General features: G+C 43.4%; 1 protein-coding gene across 1 annotated transcript in view; it reads right to left on the reverse strand.

Annotated features, from left to right (window-relative positions):
* The window catches only part of cntfr (ciliary neurotrophic factor receptor), a 193,056-nt gene that overhangs the window by 38,776 nt on the left and 133,175 nt on the right, over window positions 1-21,105 (reverse strand). Inside the window, exons 4-5 of the mRNA XM_072658552.1 lie at window positions 3,408-3,525; window positions 453-619 (exon numbers count right to left, since the gene is read on the reverse strand). Of these exons, the coding sequence (XP_072514653.1) occupies window positions 453-619; window positions 3,408-3,525 (285 nt within the window). The remainder of the gene's footprint in view (window positions 1-452; window positions 620-3,407; window positions 3,526-21,105) is intronic.

Here is a 21,105-nt window from a genome sequence, read left to right on the forward strand (position 1 = left end):
ACAGCACAGAAATGACAGCATATATTTTTTGCCATTTTACAGCTGTTTAACATCATTTGAATCTGCAGTTTTTTACATTGTGTCCAGATTTCATGAAAAACGGACCAATAGAAATGCTCCAAATGGCAAATGGCTTGACACTGACTTTCCTTGGAAAGTTATGAAGATTTTTCCTTCTGTAAAGTTGTCCACAGTATATTTTACCAAGTGTTTCTCTACTTCTCCTCAAGTGCAAGATTTGTATAATTTGTCCTCTACTGACTATTAAAAATCCTTAACCAACTAATCAGCTTGTTAATAAGCTCTTCCTGAGTTCCTGAGTTCATGTGGGTGAGGAAAAACATTCAAACAAACAGGTCCTGGTTTGTGAATCAATGACTGACATAAAGAGGCTGAACCTCTGGAGACGCTGGACATGAAGAAAGAATATGAATAACGTAGAAATGAAGTACCCATTGATGACTCCTCGAAGCTGTAGGCTGTGGATGCACTTCCCAGTGCATTGACCGCTGTGACGTTGACTCGGTAAGGAAAACTGGAGAACAGTTCTGGAAACTTCACGTGGCAGCGGTTCTTATGGACCTCATCCCGCTTCACTTCTAGGGGCTTCTGGTTGTGTCTGGACAGAGAGTGGATTGAAAGAAAGTGACTTGGTCATATTAACCATTTTGGACAATCATCAAATCAGATCTGTTTAAATTTACCATTTAAAATATTGCAAGTGCTTCATGTACTTGGGCCCCCATATATGATTATAGTTTAGGAAGAGAAGGACTGTAGGAAGGGAGAAAACTCTGACAACTTCGGCTGATTCTTCAAAGAGTTAGAAAACCATCCCCACCTTCAGGCACGGTCCGGCTTCTAAACTTTGATTATTTCATAAATATGTCGATAATTATTTTGCGAGTTCAGACTATGCCCTTAGCGGACCATAATATGGGAGGTGACTATAAAAAACGGGGGCAGAATTCATAGAACTTTGAGCCGGAGTTCGGATGGCTTCTGCCATGTGTTCGAATGCCAGGCCCCCCTTTGATTAATGAAGCTAGGAATAAGAGATATGGCTGAGTTAAAGAGATGTGACGGGGTGGTAGTGGGCTGTGAAAGGTTCATTGTGAAATTGTGAACAAGAGATGGGATTCATAAGATGTTATATTGGAAGGAGGAGGGGCTTTAGGTATGTTCCTCCTCCCAAAATTCAGCTATTTCATATTTCCACTTAAGTCATAATATATATATATATATATATATATATATATATATATATATATATATATATATATATATATATATATATATAAGGTCAAAGGTCTGTGGCTGACATTAAACTTTCACTGGTCAGCATTGCAAAACTACCACAAGCCATACTATCTCTAGCAGTAGCCAACATGCTTTTTGGTCTGTTCCTGTTCAGGCATTTTCATATAAACAGTATTCATATTAATATGCCAGTCCATCTTCGACATTTCTTCACACTGTGAGCTGCTCAATTAAATCTCAGTTCGTTTTGCACCAATGGGATGTTTTTCTGCAGCGCTGGAGACAGGAATAGATCTGCTGAGCTGGAGAATGCCGGGAGCTTGCCCCCAGGGTGCCATCTGGCCACACGTCTGGGTGCCCAGAGTGTCTTTACACTTTTTCTGATATCACTTCCTAGCCCTGAAGAAGTAAGATGACTGGCAAAACGTTTGATCTCCAAGAGTGAAGGCCATGCTGGGCCTTGATCGTCGCTCCTCAGAAGTCCAGAAGTTGCTTACATTCAGTTTCCAACCATCATGTATTTCTGCAGAAGTGGAAATGAGCTCCACCATATGTTCAACACAAACCCTCACAGATCTTTAATGAGTCAAACTATGGCCTGTACCATTACTAATGCCTCATTAATTACTTTCTCATTTGTTGATACTAAGGGTTAATAAAGGTCATTGTTACCTAATTAAGGCCTGTTTCTAAAACCATGAGTTTAAGGTTGCACCAGGATATCCAGAAGGGAGCGTAAGAAGAGAAATGATTATTCAAATGTGACATATTGGCCGTAGAAAATTAATGAGGAGACGCCTGCTGCGAAATTGCCTGCTGACATTTGTGATCTGGTTGAGCTTTTAAAAAACGATCCGGAATGAGCACCGGGCGCGACGTGATTCCATGACATCTAGGACGTCTCTCTAGACCTCCGTGTGAGGCTTACACCAAATTGCGTCGGTTTGAGTAATTAAGAACAAGTTTTTCCTTTTCTGCGTCTCCCACTTTCTCCAGGCTCCAGAGAGAGAGAGAGAGAGTGAGAGAGAGAGAGAGAGAGAAAGTAAGATGCCAGTGAGTGAGTAAAAGAGAGAGAAAGTGCTCAGGCCCATGTCTCAGAGTACTCCGTGGGGACTTTAGGTTGAGAGTCCATTTCTACTGCCCACAGTTCCTGGCCAGCTAGACAGGCCTAATCAGCTCTGACCAGAGAGAGCCTGACTGTATAGATCACTGATTTAGGCAGGCTTTTCTTACAGGACTGAGAGGGAGGCAGAGAAATGGAAAGAGAGCGAAGGAACAGGATGGAGAGTGCCACAGACAGGCAGCAAGAAACAGAGGGAGAGAGTCAAAAAAAGAAATGAAAGAAAAAGACAAAAAGAAAGAAAGATAAAGAAAGATAAAGAAAGAGATCAATAAAAGAAAAAAAAGAAAAAAGAATCAGAAAGAAAGCACAAAAGAAAAAGAAAAAGAAAAAGAAAGAAGAATAAAATTAAATAATGAACAAAAAGAAAGGAAGAAAAAAAACAAGAAAACTAAAGAAAGAGAAAAAAAGAAAGAAATAAAGAACAAAATAAGAAACAAAAGAAAAAAGAAAAAAAATAACGGAAAAAAGAAATCAATAAAAGAAAAAAAAAGAAAAAGAAAGAAAGATAAAAAGTCAGAAAGAAAACACAAAATAAAAAAAGAAAGAAAAAAGAAAAAAAAATAACGGAAAAAAGAAATCAATAAAAGAAAAAAAAAGAAAAAGAAAGAAAGATAAAAAGTCAGAAAGAAAACACAAAATAAAAAAAGAAAGAAGAAAAACATGAAAGAAAGAAGAAGGAAATAAATAAATAAATAAGGACAAAAAGATTAAAAAAAAAAAAAAAGGAAAAAGAAAGAAAGAAAAAGAATAAAATAAAGAACAAAAAATACAAACGAAGAACAAAATAAAAAAGAAAAGAAAAAGAAATTAGGAACAAGGGAGAAAGAAAAGAAGAGTGAAAGAGAGTGAGCGAGAGAGAGAGAGCGAGAGCAGGATTGTGAGAGAACCGGTAACCGAGAGTGAGTGACTGAGTGAGAGTAATAGAGATATGGACTAACAGAGCAAGAGAGAGAGAGAGAGAGACAGACAGGATGAGGGATGGAGAGGTTTAAAATACATACAGACAAGTGTCAAAATCTCTTACCGGACGTCGACTTCGAACTCTGTGGGGATGTAGGTGGGATGCAGAAGGTGCCAACTGCAGTAGAAGCCCTTGGGGTAAGTGTTGGATCGGCATGTCACCTGCGGTTCCCTTGGAGGAACTACCGTAGAGAGGTCAGGGTGGAGAGAGAGGGGAATAAACAGAAAGAGAGAGAAGAGAACATAAGCACTTTGGTAAAGAACCTGTCCATCATGGGATGTTCTCGAGACCTTTGAGAGGCCCTTATACATCTCTATTAGAACAGGAGGCCTCATACACCGACCATTCTTCAGAAAGAATTTCTTCTTAAAAGCCACATGAGCAGTTTTTACAAAGAATCTGCTTTCTTTTCCTAAATCATTTCTCATAGATCTAAATATATGAGTCTGAAGATTAATAAGACTAATAAGCCCCTCCCACTGGATTGCATGTAGACCTGTTGTCCTCCTCCCAGCTCCTACTTCACTTGGAGAAGGATGAAGAAGGCGAAAAGAGGAGAAAAGAGGAGAGGAAAGGAGGAGAGGAGGGTAAGGGAGGATGTAATAACCGCCCCATTCCTCCTTCCAGATTAGGGCCCTTTCTTGCTCCACCACTGGACCGTGCCCTCCAACCGCCAAAATTGAAACTGATGACTCGGACCAGTTGCCCTGGTGATGCATAATATTAGCCCTCAGCTTTCTTTCCGCCCCAGACACAGGGCTGAAATGCAAGAGGGCGGCTTAAGCCGGGACGGCTGGCAGGCTCTTCCCTTCTCCTTCCCTTTACCACCAACCCCCCACACACACACACCCCTCGGGGCCCACACTGGAGCGGCGGCCATAAGAAACAAAGCTGCTTTTAAAGCTCACCTCTCAGCTCCCCCCTTTGAGCTTTGATTACACTAAACACAGCACTGAGCGGCCGGCCTCTGCGGCCCTGCCCCGCTGTTCGAACGGCTGCCTTTAAATGCGAGGCCAAAAGGGGAGGAAGTGAAGCTGGGCTTCGCTGTAGCGCCTGTTTGAAGATAATGTGTGCTTATCACATCCAGCTCACCAAACAGGGCAGGTTCGTGTTTGGATTAGCCTGAAGGATATTTGTAAGACATTTGTATGAGACAGTAATTTCCCTCCACACATCACTTGGTGCCTTTTGTCAATGGTAGATAAATCATTAAAAGGATGATAGCCTGTAACCAGCGTGTCTTAAAAAGGGTCTTCGATTGAAGGGCCAGCCACCATTGCAGTTGGACCATTTGGATGGCGAGGAATGATGGGTTGGTGGGGCAGTAAAATGTTAATGTACAGTGGAGATGGGAAAAGCAATCACGGCACAGACTACAGCCTTCACAGAGATCTGGGTCTGAGACTCTTTTGAGCAAGCTAGTGGGGACAGTGGAAAGGAAAAACTCCCTCAGATCGAGAGAAATAAACCTTGAAAGGAACCTAGACTCAAAAGGGGAACCCATCCTCCTCTGGTCAATACCGGATAGCACAATAAAAAGCAAAACCCCACGATGACATCACCCCGGCCTGCACAACGAGGGATTGCACCTGCATTGCAAGATATTCACTTGGTAACAGTAATAGTTACAGATAGTCCGGTGTCGCTCTGTGAGCATCCCCGAAGTGAACCTCCCCAGTGTGTGTATGTGTGCAAATAGAGAATGAAGGTGAAATAAACTGTACGGTTGGATAAAGGGAGTGTAAAGGAGTGTGGAGGAGAGCAGAGTGCATATTAGAAGGGTGGGGGGGCTTTCTGAGATGAGCCTGACCCTAACATTCCTGCCGTGAGCTTGTCACTCTTTGGCTTTGGGGTTTCTCTTCAGGAGGCGCATTCCGCTATAGAGTCCAAACCACAGGAGGCCTTCCTCACCCTGGGGGCAAACAGGCACACTGACAGCTCACGGACCCCCAGTCCCCAGCCACTACACACACCGGAACCTCCCCCTCCCCGACACACACCCGCACACACACACCCTGCTCCACCTCAAAAGAGAGCAGACGGACCTCCACACAGAGGAGCATCTCAAAGACACATTCTCCAAAGAGGCAAAAGCCGCAAAACAAAACAAGATTGCTTTTCTGGGAGCGTTCGCAGCCTAGCAACGCTACCATTGTTCCCTTTATGTTGCTTTCCCCCCGTTTTTTGTAGGGCAGAACGTTCTTGAAGCGACAACAAAGAAATATATCTGCATTCTCCCCCGTTTGGCTTTGAGGTGATTATATCTAGTGCTCTTCTTTCACGGTAAACCGCATTAGCTAAAATGCTAACAGCACAAAACTTGAGCTGATCTGTTATTTTTGTGGTATTAAAATTAAAACCTGTAGGAAAGACAACACAGCTCATTGATGTAGCTCCATCGATTCTTGATCTCACCACTAAATGCTTGAAGAGTTCCTAGACAAAAAATATATATATGACCCAGAGGAATAGTTCAAAAAGGGAGAACTTCCACACACACAAAAAAATGTTCCAGCTGCCATTGTCCCGAGGTGAATGTGGATGGATTGGCTGATTTGAATGAGAAGGTTAACTGTGTGTGTGTCTATGTGGACTTTTGTCTGGCATTTCTCAGGCCTCTCCTTTGTGCTCCTTTCAATGCTGGAATGTGGATGAAGAAATCAGGGTAGGGCTTCTCCAGAGCTTTCCCATCCCCAGCGACCACAGGAAACCCAGAGCCAGAGCTCACGCTCATGCTTTCATAGGCCTCAAACCGTTGTCACGTCATATGCAGAAGAGGTAAAGGATACCCTTCGAAACATGTCGGCGGTCAGAATCCATCAGTGAAAGCACCAAAAGAGTTAAGTACTGTTTGTAATAAAAGCTGATAATTGCGCGAGTCAACAGAGAGCGGCGATTTAGCTGTCAGAGAAAAGTAATCATACCTATGAGAAAGTTCTTTTCTGCCCTTCTGGTGAATATTGACTCAGTTTAATTTAACCATGTGAAACCATTTGTGTGTGACCTCCCTGGAATACCCCGTAACCCCACTTTACCTTCAAACTCCAGCTGTTTCTTCAAGTGCTGACAACATCATTTCACATTCAGCCCAGGTCCATGCCCTCTGGCACATCACATAAGCTCGTATACACGCTACGTGTTATAGATTCCACTCGAGCACCCAAACACAGTGTTAACTCTCGCTGAATTTAAAGGTGAAAAAAAAAGTGCTTGGCCCCCTGCATTGCCGCGCGCCCGCTCCCTAATCTGAGGTTATTAAAGAGCCAGTTCAATGAAAAGCACGGTTTCAGGGGTCAGCTGACAAATGTCAAGCTGTCGGCCCACATGAAAGGCCTGGGAGTGGATCCCAGGCGACTCCCCCTATCATCGCTGACCGCGGATCTGTCAGAGCCAGCAATGGCCCCCTCCTCCCTTCTGACAGGTCTGGAATGCTGGCTATGGACTCTGCAATTGGAAGCAGAGGCTTGTAGGCTGGTGGCGGATCGAGAGCGGGGGTCAAGTACTGCAGAGGACATGTACCTGTGGTCGGGGAGGTCGGCGTACACTGAGAAGTCGTCATAACCCAACAGCAAGTCAACAGCAGGAGCAGCGCATGACCATTAGCTGCAGCTGTGAACCTCAGCACTTACTGACACAAGCAGTTTGATATGGAGACAACATAAGTCACCCTCAATTACTGAGAAGTACCACTGAAAGCTGATTGACCTGACTACCTGAATACATAGTGTCAAAAGTTTGCGGACACTTCGCAATTTAAATGCAAATGAGCTTATGTCAATAATTTAGTATTCCAATTGAATATAGTGTGAAAATAGTTTGGTTTCCTTTAAGTTTGATGCTTTAGCTGATCTGTTAGCATGAGCACACCAATATGACCAAGCTTGTTGACCAGCATTAGCAGCATCAGCATAACCCCGCCGGTCAACCAGCATGACCACCATGATGACAATGACGACCAGCCTGACAAATACGTTCCATCTGCTTTACCAAACTAGTAAACCAGTATGACCAGCTTGACAACCAGCTTGGTCAAGTTGGTCTCTCTGATAGACCAGCTAATCGATGAAATTCAAATGAAAACATACGCTATACTGGTCAAGAGACAAGCTGGTCAACCACCTTAACCAGCTAGCTTACCAGCACAGGGTGTGATTTCTCCTGGATGACCAGCTTTTCAGCCTTCGCAAACCAGCTTTCATCAAAAGCCAGAAAATGATTATTATGAATTATGAATATTAGCGAATATGTTTTCTGCTAACACCTTTTTTAAGATAAGATAAGATAAGATAAGATAATCCTTTATTAGTCCCGCAGTGGGGAAATTCTCAGTGTCACAGCAGGAAGGGATAGCAAGACACTCAGTTACAAAAATGAAGATAAATAATTTGCACTATATCCACAATATAAATAAGAATAAAAGAAAATAACAATATTATTTACAGGTTATTGCAAATACAGGTTGACTCCTAATTGCACATGTGGGGGGGGGGGGGGGGTATTGCACATAGTATTTTTGCATTGAGGGATCTCTGTTCCCTGAATAGGCATATTTTACAACACTCGCTTCTTTCTCTTGTTTTATTTAGTTATTTATTGCATACGTACTTGATAAGTAGTCAATAACTAGTAAGTAGTCTTGATAAAATGATGTGAAAAGAAGGCAAGCTGCCTTCAAAGTGGTAGGTGTAATGTGGTGGGTAACAACAGTGCCGTCCCTGAGGCACACTAGGGGGCAATTCCCCAGTCAGGTAAGCACACTATGCTACACCACTAAGAGTCCTTGCGACAGCTTCTACAAATGCCACCTTCACCTAACTGTGTTCAGATTCAAATGTACGTTGTTCTGAGGAAAAAGCAATGAGGGGAAATGTATAAATGCAGCTCATATGTAATGGGTTACACCTATATACAGGGGCTCACAGGATAACATGCTGAAATCTACATGATTTACTGAAGCCTTCTGAGTGGTTTTACAAACGCATTATCACTGTAATGATATGCTTTTGCTTTTTTGATTCATGAGTGTGTGTGTATGACTAGTTTTACACACCCATTTCCTACAACATTTACATTGAATGCATTCAGTCAATACGTTTAGACCTAAACGGCTCCCTCCTGGGCATATCTATGTAAAGATTCACAGCAGGGGTAAAGAGGACCAGTGAATTCAAATGGGAAAAACCATCATCATAAATTACCCACAATGCATGTTCCGCACCGAAAGTGCCTGGCTGGCATCTCTCTTCGGGGAATGATCTGGCTTCGTTGACGCATGCATGTGAATTCATCTCGTGCCTCGGATTCTAATCGAAAGTCCAATATAAAGAGAGCCCCATAAATCCTAGGCCGAGGTACCTATCCGGAGTGCGAGTGGGCCTGGCCTATCGGAGAAGGCAGCTACCCACACAGCTAAATGAAATGTTCCTTCACAAGTGCCAATAAATCATCACTCCCCACTGAATGTGCACTGAGTCAAGGGGTTTTAGAGAGAGAAGCTCCAGTCTCTGACCCATCCATCCATAGATACACTCCCTCTTACACTCAGCTGGCAGTTTATTAAGTACTGTCTCGTACCTACACTCACTTTGCCTTGCTTTGTTGGAGTAAGTGTCTCTGTTGTCCAGAGAAGGCTTTCTACTACATTTTGGAGGGGCACTGCTGTGAGGATTTGATTGCATTCAGTGTCAAGAGTGGCAGTGAGCTTAGAATGTTGGATGATCACCACCCCACCTCAACCCCAACTCCCCAACTTATCCCAAAAGTATTGGATGGAGCACCATCCATCATTCCAGAGAACACGGTTCTTCCACAGCTCAATGCCGGGGGGGTTTATACCCCTCTAGCCCACTACTGGCATTAGGCATGGTGCCATAAACTCCCAAATAAGAGGTCTAACATTGACATTTAGATTAGATTGCAGGGCAGTGGTGGCTCAGCGGTTAGAGCGCTGGGCTATTGATAACAGGGTTGTGGGTTCGATACCCAGGCTTGGCAAGCTGCCACTGTTGGGCCCTTGAACAAGGCCCTTTACCTTCTCTGTTCCCCGGGCGCTGGAGTTGGCTGCCCACCACTCTGGGTGTGTGTGTACTCGCTGCCCCTAGTTCACTAGTGTGTGTGTATGTTCATGACCACAGATGGGTTAAATGCGGAGGACACATTTTGCTGTACACTGTACAGTGACAAATACGTGCACCTTAAGATTACTGGCCCCCTCTAAATGTGCATAAATGTGTTCAATTCCACGAGCAGCCCCCTCCCCCCCCCCCCCCAATTTTCCCTAATAAAGTACTGATTAGCTGAAGCAGGTCTTCAAAGCTAACTATAGATATTGCTATTAGGGATGGCTAAGCTAACACTCAGACCCAGACTTTATTCCATTTGAAATTATATTTCACGTGTTTATTTCCAGCAAATGAAAGCTTACTGCCCAGGGTTGGGTTTCCTGAAAGTGTCTAAATGGTCAAGCGAGCATCACACTGAACACTCTCTCCACCAGTAAAGATGAAGATGTTAACACTAAACTACTTTTGGGAAACTGGGCCCAGATAAATAGCGTTACATAAATTTCTCAGATGGCCTGAGACTCCCGCACAGTACTGTGTGTGCACTTGGAAGGTTTACAATTACTGACTGTAGCCCATCCATAGCTATGAACAATCTGTCAGCCCCCCCTCTCCCTCTGATCCATCTATTAATTGTAAGGGACCACCACAGGACCACTGCTGACCAGATGTTAATTTGTGGGTGAATCCTTTTCAGTGGCAGCAACATACTAGTGGCATGTTAACGGTGCAGCAATGCTGCTGCTGCTGTTTTTACCCAGCCTGTACATCATACACTGAGCAAGGTGTTGTGATGCTAGCTGCAGCCTCCCTTTTTTGCCATTTGTTTTTTACGCAAAGGACAGACAGACGAAGTGAAAAGACAAAAGCAAGAGGAAGAAGAAGGGAGTCAGCAAGTCCCACTGAGCACAATGCCAGAGTGCCCGCGGGCTAAATCCACCTACTACAGGCACAATAAATCACCAGGTAATATAGTGTGCGGTGTTAACAATCCATTTAACAGCAAAAGCCCAAGCAAAAACACCATCAGCCGGGTATAAATAGCCTTGAAATAGAATGAGGGGCTATTGTTTTCACTCAATCTACCTTTGGGTGGGGTGGCCTGGTTATACAAACCAGCTTTCAGCAGCCTTTGCCCATAATCACTGAACGCTGTGTCAGAGTTTGAGTCCATTTTCAAACCCTAACAAGTAAAAGCCATTGAGTTTAAGCGGAAAAAGAGAAGACATTTAGAATCAGTTATCCCCGTCACCTCGAACCCTGCATTGCATTATATACAAGCCTACTCTCTAGTAATGCAGATGCCATGGTGTGATTGCATAAAATGAGACAAAAGCCAATCTACAGCCCTTCCTTATGCCTCCATGTCCAGACACTCATCGTTAAGCACTCTTGTTAAAGTCTCAGGGCTTGGCATTGTGGCAGCTAGCGTTTGATTGACACTGTTGAGACTAAAAAAAGGCCAGCCTCCCCAGACCAATCAGCAGATTCACAGCAAGCCCTGAAACCTGCATAAGGCCTTTGTCCACATCGCTGCACGTCGGCTCTTTCAACCCGTCATGAACAAAGCTACAAGGCCGGAATCATGTTCCAGAGAAAAAAAATACTCCAACTCCACAAACCTCTGAGGAGCAATGTAGCTAAGCTCTAGAACGATGCAGCAGCTTCAGCAAAGCCCATCTGCACAGGGGCGGACTCGATGGATTTTAACCTCCAGGCTGTAATCTTATATCAAAGCCATTAGCAAGCTGTGGAAAAAAAAGTAGGAACAGCAGTTCTGTTCCTACTGACCTTTCCTATACTGTCCCTTAACCACCTCTCCATTACCATTAGCATAGAAACAAAGGGACATTTGAGATGGGTTGAGGATATGAAGAGTTCCTTGAGCTCCGGGTGGGAAATTCCCTGGAAAGGTTCTGGATCCGTGACCCAGCAAAGCGGTTCCTGTCCTGTTTTGGGAGGAGAGTGCTCTTCCGAAGTCTCTGGATTTATTTAACGTAACCGAATACACCGGCAAATCTCTTTCAAACTATATGCCTTATCAGATAATTACAAACACACTCAATTTTATGGGCCATAATTACAGAGAGAGACCTTCATAATTACTGTATTTACATAGAACTGAATGTTCAGCAGACACTACCGACAGAGTCTAATGAATTCTATGTGGTGTCTAAGAGTAAACAGTCAGGAAATCTGCTCATTATCCATCATCGTGCAGGTGCAACTTTTATCCACACATCCACGTATCAACAGGCTTCAGTCGATTCCACAGAAGCACACACACAGTTTTATGGAGAATTAGTAAGGTGGAGCTCAAATATCATGGAAATATCATTGCTAATAAGCCTGTTCAGTTCGAATGAAGAGAAGGAGCGTGACAAACCTAGTAATCTGGTGCGCGCTGCTTGGCGCTTGAGGCATTGTCAAGCAAATGAATTCCAAACAGAGTCGAGGATCATATTTATCACACAGTTTTGTAGAACGACAGAAAAAAATAGAAATCAGAATGGAGTTTACGAGGCCATGTGACAGGCCTAATGTGCTGTGTCAAAGCTCATGGCAAAAATCAACCAGGCAGCTGTTTCAATCAAGCCAGCATCAGCCACTCACTGTCTAGAACGCTGCTGGGCAGTAAAGAGGCCTGGCCATCACTTCACTTCCCTCTGAGTTTCATTCATCCTCCATTGTGCACATGTCCAGCCTTCCACTTATTCAGGCCTGGACCAAACATCGACTGACAAATATCTGACAGAGAAGGGAGTGGGTGGGGGGTGGGGGGTGGGGGGCCCTTCTGAAGTAAGGCCATCATGAGGGACTAATTTGACAGAAATGCAGGGAAGAGATCGATGGTCTTGGGGGCTTGCAATGGAAAAACAAAAGAAGAAGAGAACAGAGGGAGGGACTGGTGGATGAAAGAGAAATGGGGTAGCCCAGGCTGAGGATAAGGTGGCCTCAGGAGCTTCCTGGCCTGATTGACTCTGGGTGGTCCTGGTCCCAGAGTCACTGCCCTGCTTCCCAGAGATAAGCTTTTCTCTTTGGGAGCTTTATTTCACTCCTCTTTTTTTTTGCTATTGATAACGATGCTCTTAATTCTTAATGGCACGGAAATTGCCTTAGAATAGTAGGAAGTTGGAGGAGGAGTCTGACAGGAGTAAATCTGAAAGGAGTAAAAAACACACAAGCTTGTAAATTAGCAGGCAGACTTCCATTAAATCAAAGGTGTGGTCTAGAGAAATGTGAGTTTCCATTATTCTCACACCAGTAGAACTGGTGTGTTTTTTGTGTTTAACCTCTATATGAAATTCTGATACAAGGCAATAAATAGATGTAAAATATATGACATATATTGGAATATATGAAAGTTATGTCTATTTTCAACCTTTAGCCACATATATACACAGATACTTAACAAACAGTATATATATATATATATATATATATATATATATATATATATATATATATATATATATATATATATATATATATTACTATTACTACTATTATATACCATATTTCCGTATGGGAGGAAATCTGAAATATGGCTATATATATAACTTTTACATACAATACTAAGTAAGTATTAGCCTGTAGTAGAAAGAAAAGCTACAAATGAACACAGACAACTAATTCTGAACTTATCTTAGGACTAAACCCATCCTACACTCCACTGTAGAAGAGAGAACATTTTAATTGATGCTAGTTAGCAATAGCACTATCCTTAGCTAGCCTTACTAATTTAATATTAGATGAAAACATATCAAACATATAACAACATTCAAGTCTTTGTTATATTCTGAAAAAAAATTTTATGTGCTACCTATGTCGGTCTTGTTAGCCATGGCTTGTTTTGCGAGTTACAATATAAATACTACTGCAGTCTACCCTTCACCACTACATGAAATCACATCGCCAAAGCTGAAATAATTGCCTGGTACATTTCTATTTCACTGCTCAGGAATATTAATGCAAAAGTGCTCAGACATATTTTACCAGTGTTTTGGCTTTTCCTGTTTCTGACTTGCATTGAGTGAATCCTTTGAACCAAAGCAACTACAGGATGGTGAGTGTCAGTCAGCCGAAGCATCAGTAGTTCTGAGATTTATTAAGTCAGAATATTGGTGTGTGTGTGTGTGTGTGTGTGTGTAAGTGTGTGTAAGTCTGCAGGGGTGTTTTAGAGTTCAAGCGTTCATTAAAATGCATGCTCTACAGTGAAACAAAAGTGCCTGTGTGTGGAGTGGATGTGTCTGGACAGAAGTGTCATTAAGCGAGGACACCAGACCAAGTGTCAGTACATTTTACTGGGCTTGATTAGGAAGTCAAATGCCAACCTTTGATCTCTGCGTGTCAGCGTATAGTATATCATTCCATTTCCCATAAATAACTGCATCATTAGAAGGTATGAAAAAGAAAACCAACATCAATTGAACCACTAATATTTTCCAACAGCAGAGTTTAGGGCCTCTTAAAATTAGTGTCAAAGTACAGTCGTGAAGAAATATACCAGATGGGTTTAATAAATTCCCACTTAGCTCTCAAGGAAGGGCAGAAACACAAAATCACAAGCACCAGATTGTAGCTCTTAGGCTGTGTCAGTCCTGATATCTTAGCGTTCTTTAGAGTGATTCCATCTTTAGAGAAGATGAACTGCTTTTGGTTCACTGAGGAACTTTCTTTAGAGTTACTTCATGAACATCTACTCCATTGTTCCTCAAGGAATTTTCTTTAGAGTAATTTCATAGAAGATCTACTTTTGGTTCCATAAAGAACTTTCTTTAGAGTGATACCATAAAAGAACTGTTTTTGGTTCTGTGAAGAACGTTATTTAGAGTGCTTCCAAAGAAGAACTGCTTTTGGTTCACTGAGGAACTTTCTTTATGTTGATTCTTTGAAATATATACTTTTAGTTCCCTGAAGAACATCCAATAATGATTAGAGAGATTCCAAAAAATAATGATTTGTGGTTCCCTACAGAACCTTCTTTAGAGTTACTAATTTTTGTTCCCTGGGGAATTTTCTTTAGAATTATTCTATAGAAGATCTACTTTTGGTTCCCTAAAGAACTTTCTTTAGAGTTACTCCATGAAGATCTACTTTTCGTTCCTTAAGGAACTTTCTTTAGAGTCATTTCATAGAAGATCTGCTTTTGGTTTCCTGGAGAACGTTCTGTAGAGTTACTCCATCTCCTTTTGGTTCCCTAAAGAACTTTTTTAGTGTAATTCCATAAAAGAACTGCTTTTGGTTCCCAAACAAAATCTCTCAGCGGATGGATCTTGAAGAACCATTTGTGTAAAACAGATGTGCATGTGTGAAGAACAAAATTCCACACCTATTATAGCATGTTCCTTAATTCCAAATGAAGAACCACTTCTTAACCTTTATTTATAAGACTGCAAAGACTCACATTAAAATCCTGCATTGCTCTACAATGTGTTACTGGATCACACTCCATTCACCAGCAGTGTGAATAAATGCTGAAGTGCTAGTTTTGGAAGGGTTCCTTACCCAGTCTCCAGTGCAGTGGTGCTGGCGGTTCAGACTCTAATATTACACAGAGTGGCAGGGGATAAATGGTGGCCATTGTGTTCACTGGAGCTCCCTGACATTCCACAGTCATGCTAATAGCTCTAATCTGACAGTGGACTCCGGCTGCCAGCTCTTTGCTCCTTGCTTTACCCCCCTTTCCCCCTCTTCAGCATTCCTGTCCCCCGTGTCATCCACAAGGAACGGTGGCATTACATGCCTGTTTGTTCCCATTGTCATGTAGCCTTCCCAGCTATTAGGGCCAGAGAGAGGAGGGGTGGCGGAGAAGGGGGGAGGCTAGAAGCCCAAGCAGTGAGTGTTTTGTGGGGGTTTTCTGCTTTTGCTGACCGCTGAGCTTCAGCGTCGGTTCTCCCCCGGTGACCAGCCACCATTGTTTCCGATCAGCCAGGAATTTGCTCTCGCAAAGCCGTGGCCACCTCAAAAAAAAAGAGCTAAAAGCTTGTGATTGACTGTGGAAGGCAGAACCAGCCGAGAACCCAGCTGGAGTTTTGAACCAGACGAGGGTTGGGCTGCAGGTGGACTGATGCAGTTCCTGACTCTGCAGGTACTTGGGTCCAGATCTGATGTGTACAGAAGCTCTACCGCTGTCTTATTACGCTAGCAGCAGGAGTAATTGAGCTGAAAATTGAAAGGCCATCACAGTCCCAAGCCATGCTGGTCCATCAGGGATAAGAGAGTGAAACGGTTTAAAATACCTGGGTAATCTGGTCTGGCAGGCCTAAATGCAAGTGCAATTAAACGCCACATGAGTGCCACCGAGAGACACCAACATACGAGATTGTCTCCGTCCTGATTCAACCCATCAGTGGATGAGATAATGGAGGATGTTAGCAAGAGCTGGGAACCTGGACCATTACTCAGGTGAATGTGCAATAACAGCCTCAAACAGGCACATCAGAAAAGTCCTTTTTTGAAAGGTTGATCTCAAAGATTTGAAAGATTTTACTAATTCAAGTCACTGTCACTGCACAAAGCTCACACTAGACCATACCAGACGGCATTTAATTAGCAGCTGTTAAACGTTTCGGGGGTAAAACCGAGGATTAGAAGTTCTAGCAAGGGGATTAGTCCAAAATACCAGTCTGGAATTTGGCACTGACGCCAAGGCATTCAAAACATACACTATATGACACAGATGTGCAAATGCACACACACACACACACACCTTGTCTAGTCCCTGTAAAGAAGTACTGCCAATAGAATCAAACTCTCTGGAGCAGATAAACATGAATCTATTGGCACCATGCCTAATGCCAGGCATGAGCTAGAGGGGTATAAAGCCTCCTGAGCATTGAGCTGTGGAGCAGTGGAACTGTGTTCACTGTAATGATGGATGGACCTTACTCCAATACTTTTGGGATGAATTGGGAAGATGGGGATCATCCAAAATCCTGTCATTACTAACACTCTTGTCAGTGAATGCAATCAAATTTTTATAGCCATGCTCCTAAATCTAGTAGGAAGCCTTGTTACCTGCACAGTAGGGACAGTTACTCCAACAAATGCAGGATCAACTCTTTTGTAACACTCTTGATTCCGGAAGAAACAATGAACGAGCAGGTGTCCCAATACTTTTGTCCCTACAGTGCAGTATAATTCCTTTGGTAGAAACCTAGAAAAGGTGATGCAGGAAGGTGCTATTTGGGCAAATCAGCTTTGGTAGGTCAGTTCTAGTAAAGCCAGAGAGATTCTCTAGCCAGAGAATCTCGTGCTTGCTGTGTGAACGGGGTGCTAAGCAAGCGGATTCCTGACACATAATGCTTGACAGCTTCATTTATCATTCAGACTGACGGACATTTCTCCTTCGGGATGGAATGCTTCTATTTCAACCAGAATTTCAATTGGTCTGAGTGTGTTAGGTCATTTGACCTATGGGGTTTAGCTTCAGTTACTTCGGTAGGCTCCCAAAGACAGCCTCAAAGCTGAGGGCTGTCTGAAATGTCAGACTGCTTCTGCCCCTAAAATGGAGTTAGCAGATGAAAACTGATACAAGGGCGACTGAAGTATGTGAATGGCAAATCAGAACACATTTGAAGTAAATGGTAGAAATAGTTCTATTGCAGAAAGAAGGGAGTACAAAGTGCTCTCTAATTTCAGCATAATTTTCTCTGAGAGGAAAATGACAGGTTAAGTTGAGTGGTTCCCCCCGCAGTAGATGTCATTTCACCGACATTTTGCTCCACAGTGTTCCTGTGAAAATATCAAGCAGATTAACATTTCTGATTGGTAAGCCAAGAATCCCGGCAGGAGACACACTCATGGCTTGATTTCTACCCTGCAATGACAGCACAAATGATCCCAAAGCTTACATTTAGATATCATGGCTTTGCCTCAAGTTTGGAACTCATTTAGATCAGGCGGAATTGAAAATTAGCCACAGTTCAACAATCCTCTGTCATTTCTATAGGAAATGGATGTTATGTTAAGTAAAGATTTAACAGTCCAACTCATCTGGAACACAAACATTCCACTCTGTAAAATCCTTAAAGACACCAATACTGCCTGGAGCCCTGGAGCCCAACACTGTGCACATTTTAAGGGAAGGCAATGTCCCACATAACAAACCACACACTTATCCAAGATGTCAGGGAGTTGTGTCCCAGAATGTGTCCTAGAGTCGCTCCCAGGTCCCAAAAGGATGAATAAGGTCTACTGGTTCAGTCGCTCACAAACAAGCACTCTACTCTTGAATGCCCACCATCCATGCCAACTGCTCTCGGAGCACCCTGCATCATATCCTTCAGCTTCAGCTCACCTGAGCAAGAGCAAATAGGCCGCAGATCTCATCTCCAGACCTCAACGCCTGGTTAGTTTTGTAGGGGATTATGGAGATGCCGGAAGATTCCAGGATGGGGTTTTCGATTTCACAGGGGTCATCAACCATGATGATAAACAACAGGGATGCTATGTCGTTTTGTAACCAGGATGGCAGATACCACAGCTGATAGTGACAGGAAGCAGGGCCAACAAGAAGATTCCTCAAGTGAATAGCATGCGATTTATCTGATGATCTACCAGTTGACCCAATATTTATGACCATGGACCAGTTTCTGCGGGGAAAAATGGGACGAGAGATTGTTAAAGATTGTTAAAGAAGCCACAGGAATGTCTTAGGAATGTCGAGGTCACTGAGGTCAGGATGAAATCCTTCATTAGACATGATTATGGAGTGTTTAATGGTCTGACAACTGTAAACCTTTATCTCCATGATATTTCTTAATCCTGGGTGTAAATCAACTGTGTTAAAATTTGTTGAGTTTTCCCTCTTTCCCCCAAATTGGAACTGCTCACCTGATCATAACTAGCACTAGCAATTCTCTCAACACTAGGAGGGTCAAGACTTAACACATGTCTCCTCTGATACATGCAAAGCCAGCAACTGCCTCTTTCCTCCGAGCAGCAGCTCCCCAGCTCCACCTCACCAGCTAACAGACAACATTGCTTCAAGAGTGATGAGGGGAGAGAGCGGCCTCAACCCATCCCCATAGCAAAGCCACATGGCTCGGGATTCGACCCCGGGGCCATATGGGTAGCGTATTAGACCACTGTGCCATTCAGAGCCCATAAATATGACATCCTTAACATGGGACATCATCTTTAGAGAACCTTCAGGATTATAGATGGTTGCTATTCATTCCTTTTCTCTGCCACTTCATCTCCGATGGATCTCTCACCGTGACACAAGTCTAAAGAGTTCCTGTACGGATTTTTCATATACAGAGCATACCATGCAGGTGAGGTGCGGAATTTGCTTCAAAACTCAAACGGATGCTTTATACCTTTCCCAAACGTCGACAAACTGTCAGCAGCAATCAAATAAAAAAGCGAATCCTGAAGGGGCTGAATAAAAGTCAATTTGAGCACTAGAAGAGGGTGAAATGAGACAGCCTGCCTCCAGCACTATGACATCCAGCAGCTGTCACTGAATATTGAATTTGGGAAGTAGGCTAAGGAGGGGAGTGAGGAATTGATTATGGCACCTTGCAGCTGTGTTGGGGACGTGTTCTTGCCGCAAATACAGCAGTTCCACGAAGACAAGATAGATGACCTGGTCACATCCAGAACCATTTTACCTCCTCCTCTTAAGGCCCTTCTTCTCAGGGAGTGGAGAGGAAAGGCGTTCTACACATGGCATACCAGCGCTCCTTTCGAAATTTATGCAATGTGGTGCCGGAAAACAGACAAATACATCCTTTGTGGCTAGAAAAAAAGGCACAGGCATGGAGTTCTCCGTCATGCGTAGTGTAGACTATCAAAGTCGAAACCACCACAGCATTCCACAGAAACCACAATATCAATCAAGACCACAACGGTGACACTGTAAGTATATACGATGAGTTGTAATCCATCAAAAAGCCGCCACGAGGTGTAATACTTTGAGTTTTTTGTGTGTGTTTGGTGGGAAAACGGCTCTTTTGGTTTTGAGCAAGTGCTGGAAATGTTTGCACACAGCCTAGAATTTCAAGGACTAACCATGGCGCTCCAGAACGACAGAGACAAAACAGACGGACACAAACACTGACCTCAGCAAACGTCTCAACCAAAGCATTCATTACCTCTGCACACACACACACACATACACACACCATGCCATTCTTCATTGCACGAGCTGCGCCCTGCCACGCCTTGCCCTCGTGCTCAGCAGTGGCCGGGGCCTGCAGAGCGGCCGGCAATTTGGGCGAAATATGCAATTTCGCATTAGGCTCTGAGTTATGGGCTGGCCAGACACACAGCCCTCTGTCTCGATTAGTGCCAGTGACGTCCGCAATGAGGACAAATCACCTGGCCTCCACAGACAGTCCGCTTCCATCTCTGGAGAACCGGACAGATTCACTCCCAGACATCTGGTCCATTTACAAATTGGAAAACGCAATTTAAGAAAAAAAAAGAGAGAGAGAGTGAGTGAGTGAGTGAGAGGGAGAGAGAGAGAGAGGGAACTCTGCACAGATACAAGTTTCTGCAAAAATTCAACCAGATTCCCTCTACAGCCTCTAATTAATATTGTTTACCAGCAGAGAAAAGCTGTGGGTTTAATACTAGGCTGGTTTATTGTATTTTGGTTTTTTTCCCCCCTTCTTCTTCTGCATTAATTTCTTTTTGATTGAATGTGGTACTTTTATTTAAATTACTTTCTCCTCATGAATATTTCCACAACATCTGAAAAGCATTCCACGTTACACAGGCGGTTCTCCTCTCGCTAAAATAAAATCAAATGAAGTGAGCAGTAGAAGCTCGTCGCCCATGTTTTCCTGATCTCCCCTCCAGTCGTCTTCCTAAAAGGATTGAGTCTCTCGGGAGGATTACGTCTCTCTCTCCATAATGACTGTATGTAATAATTAATGGGATTAGGAGATTACACAGTGGCTGTTCCAATCTGTGCCCAAGGCCAGACCGCCCCGCGCCATCTCCACACTTATCTGATGGCACGAGCTTGTCTCCACACGCCACCGTTATGTTAGCAGGGCCTTATGGAAGACGGCCCGGCACTAACAGAATCGTGTATGCACAGGGAAAAAGGTTGGGAACTGAAAGGGTGAGTGGAAATCATTATTTCCCCATCACTTTGGTCTGCGGTCGCTTGACCTGTCAGCACCCACCAAGGCATGCCTTACACTGACAACCAGCAGCAATTAGCATTCTTCACGGCAGCGCCGACCATGCCAAGACAAATACTGGTGTCTGACAGGATTCTGGAACGTTCTGGTAAACAACAACAAAAACAATTCCTGAGTCTGGATCTTCAGCTGCTGATCCTGAGCTTTCTTGAGTGAACTGAGTAATTGATCAGGCTTGGGCAATCCCATCAATCTATGATTGTGTTTTGCCAAGGCCTTCATTGAGCAGATGGTTGGACTTGGCCTGCAATGCTCTGAAGATGCGTTTGGTAAAATCAATAAACACACACTCATATCAGACGTCCTGGTTTCCCCTTCTAGAGGTCTCATCACAGAATGTGGTCATGAAGCACCTACTTTGACAGGATAGGGCCGCATGACTGAAGCGCAAAATAAGCAATCACAGACTGCTGTGTGTGATTTTCAAAATGGGACTACACATAAACGGATAGTCAATTAGAACACCACAGACAAAAAACAGACAATTATAGCCAGCTTAGCTCACATATCAGATTTATCAGATCAAATAGCTCTATG

The sequence above is a fragment of the Salminus brasiliensis genome, chromosome 16 (assembly GCF_030463535.1).
Source record: "Salminus brasiliensis chromosome 16, fSalBra1.hap2, whole genome shotgun sequence".
NCBI classification, from domain to species: Eukaryota; Metazoa; Chordata; class Actinopteri; order Characiformes; family Bryconidae; genus Salminus; species Salminus brasiliensis.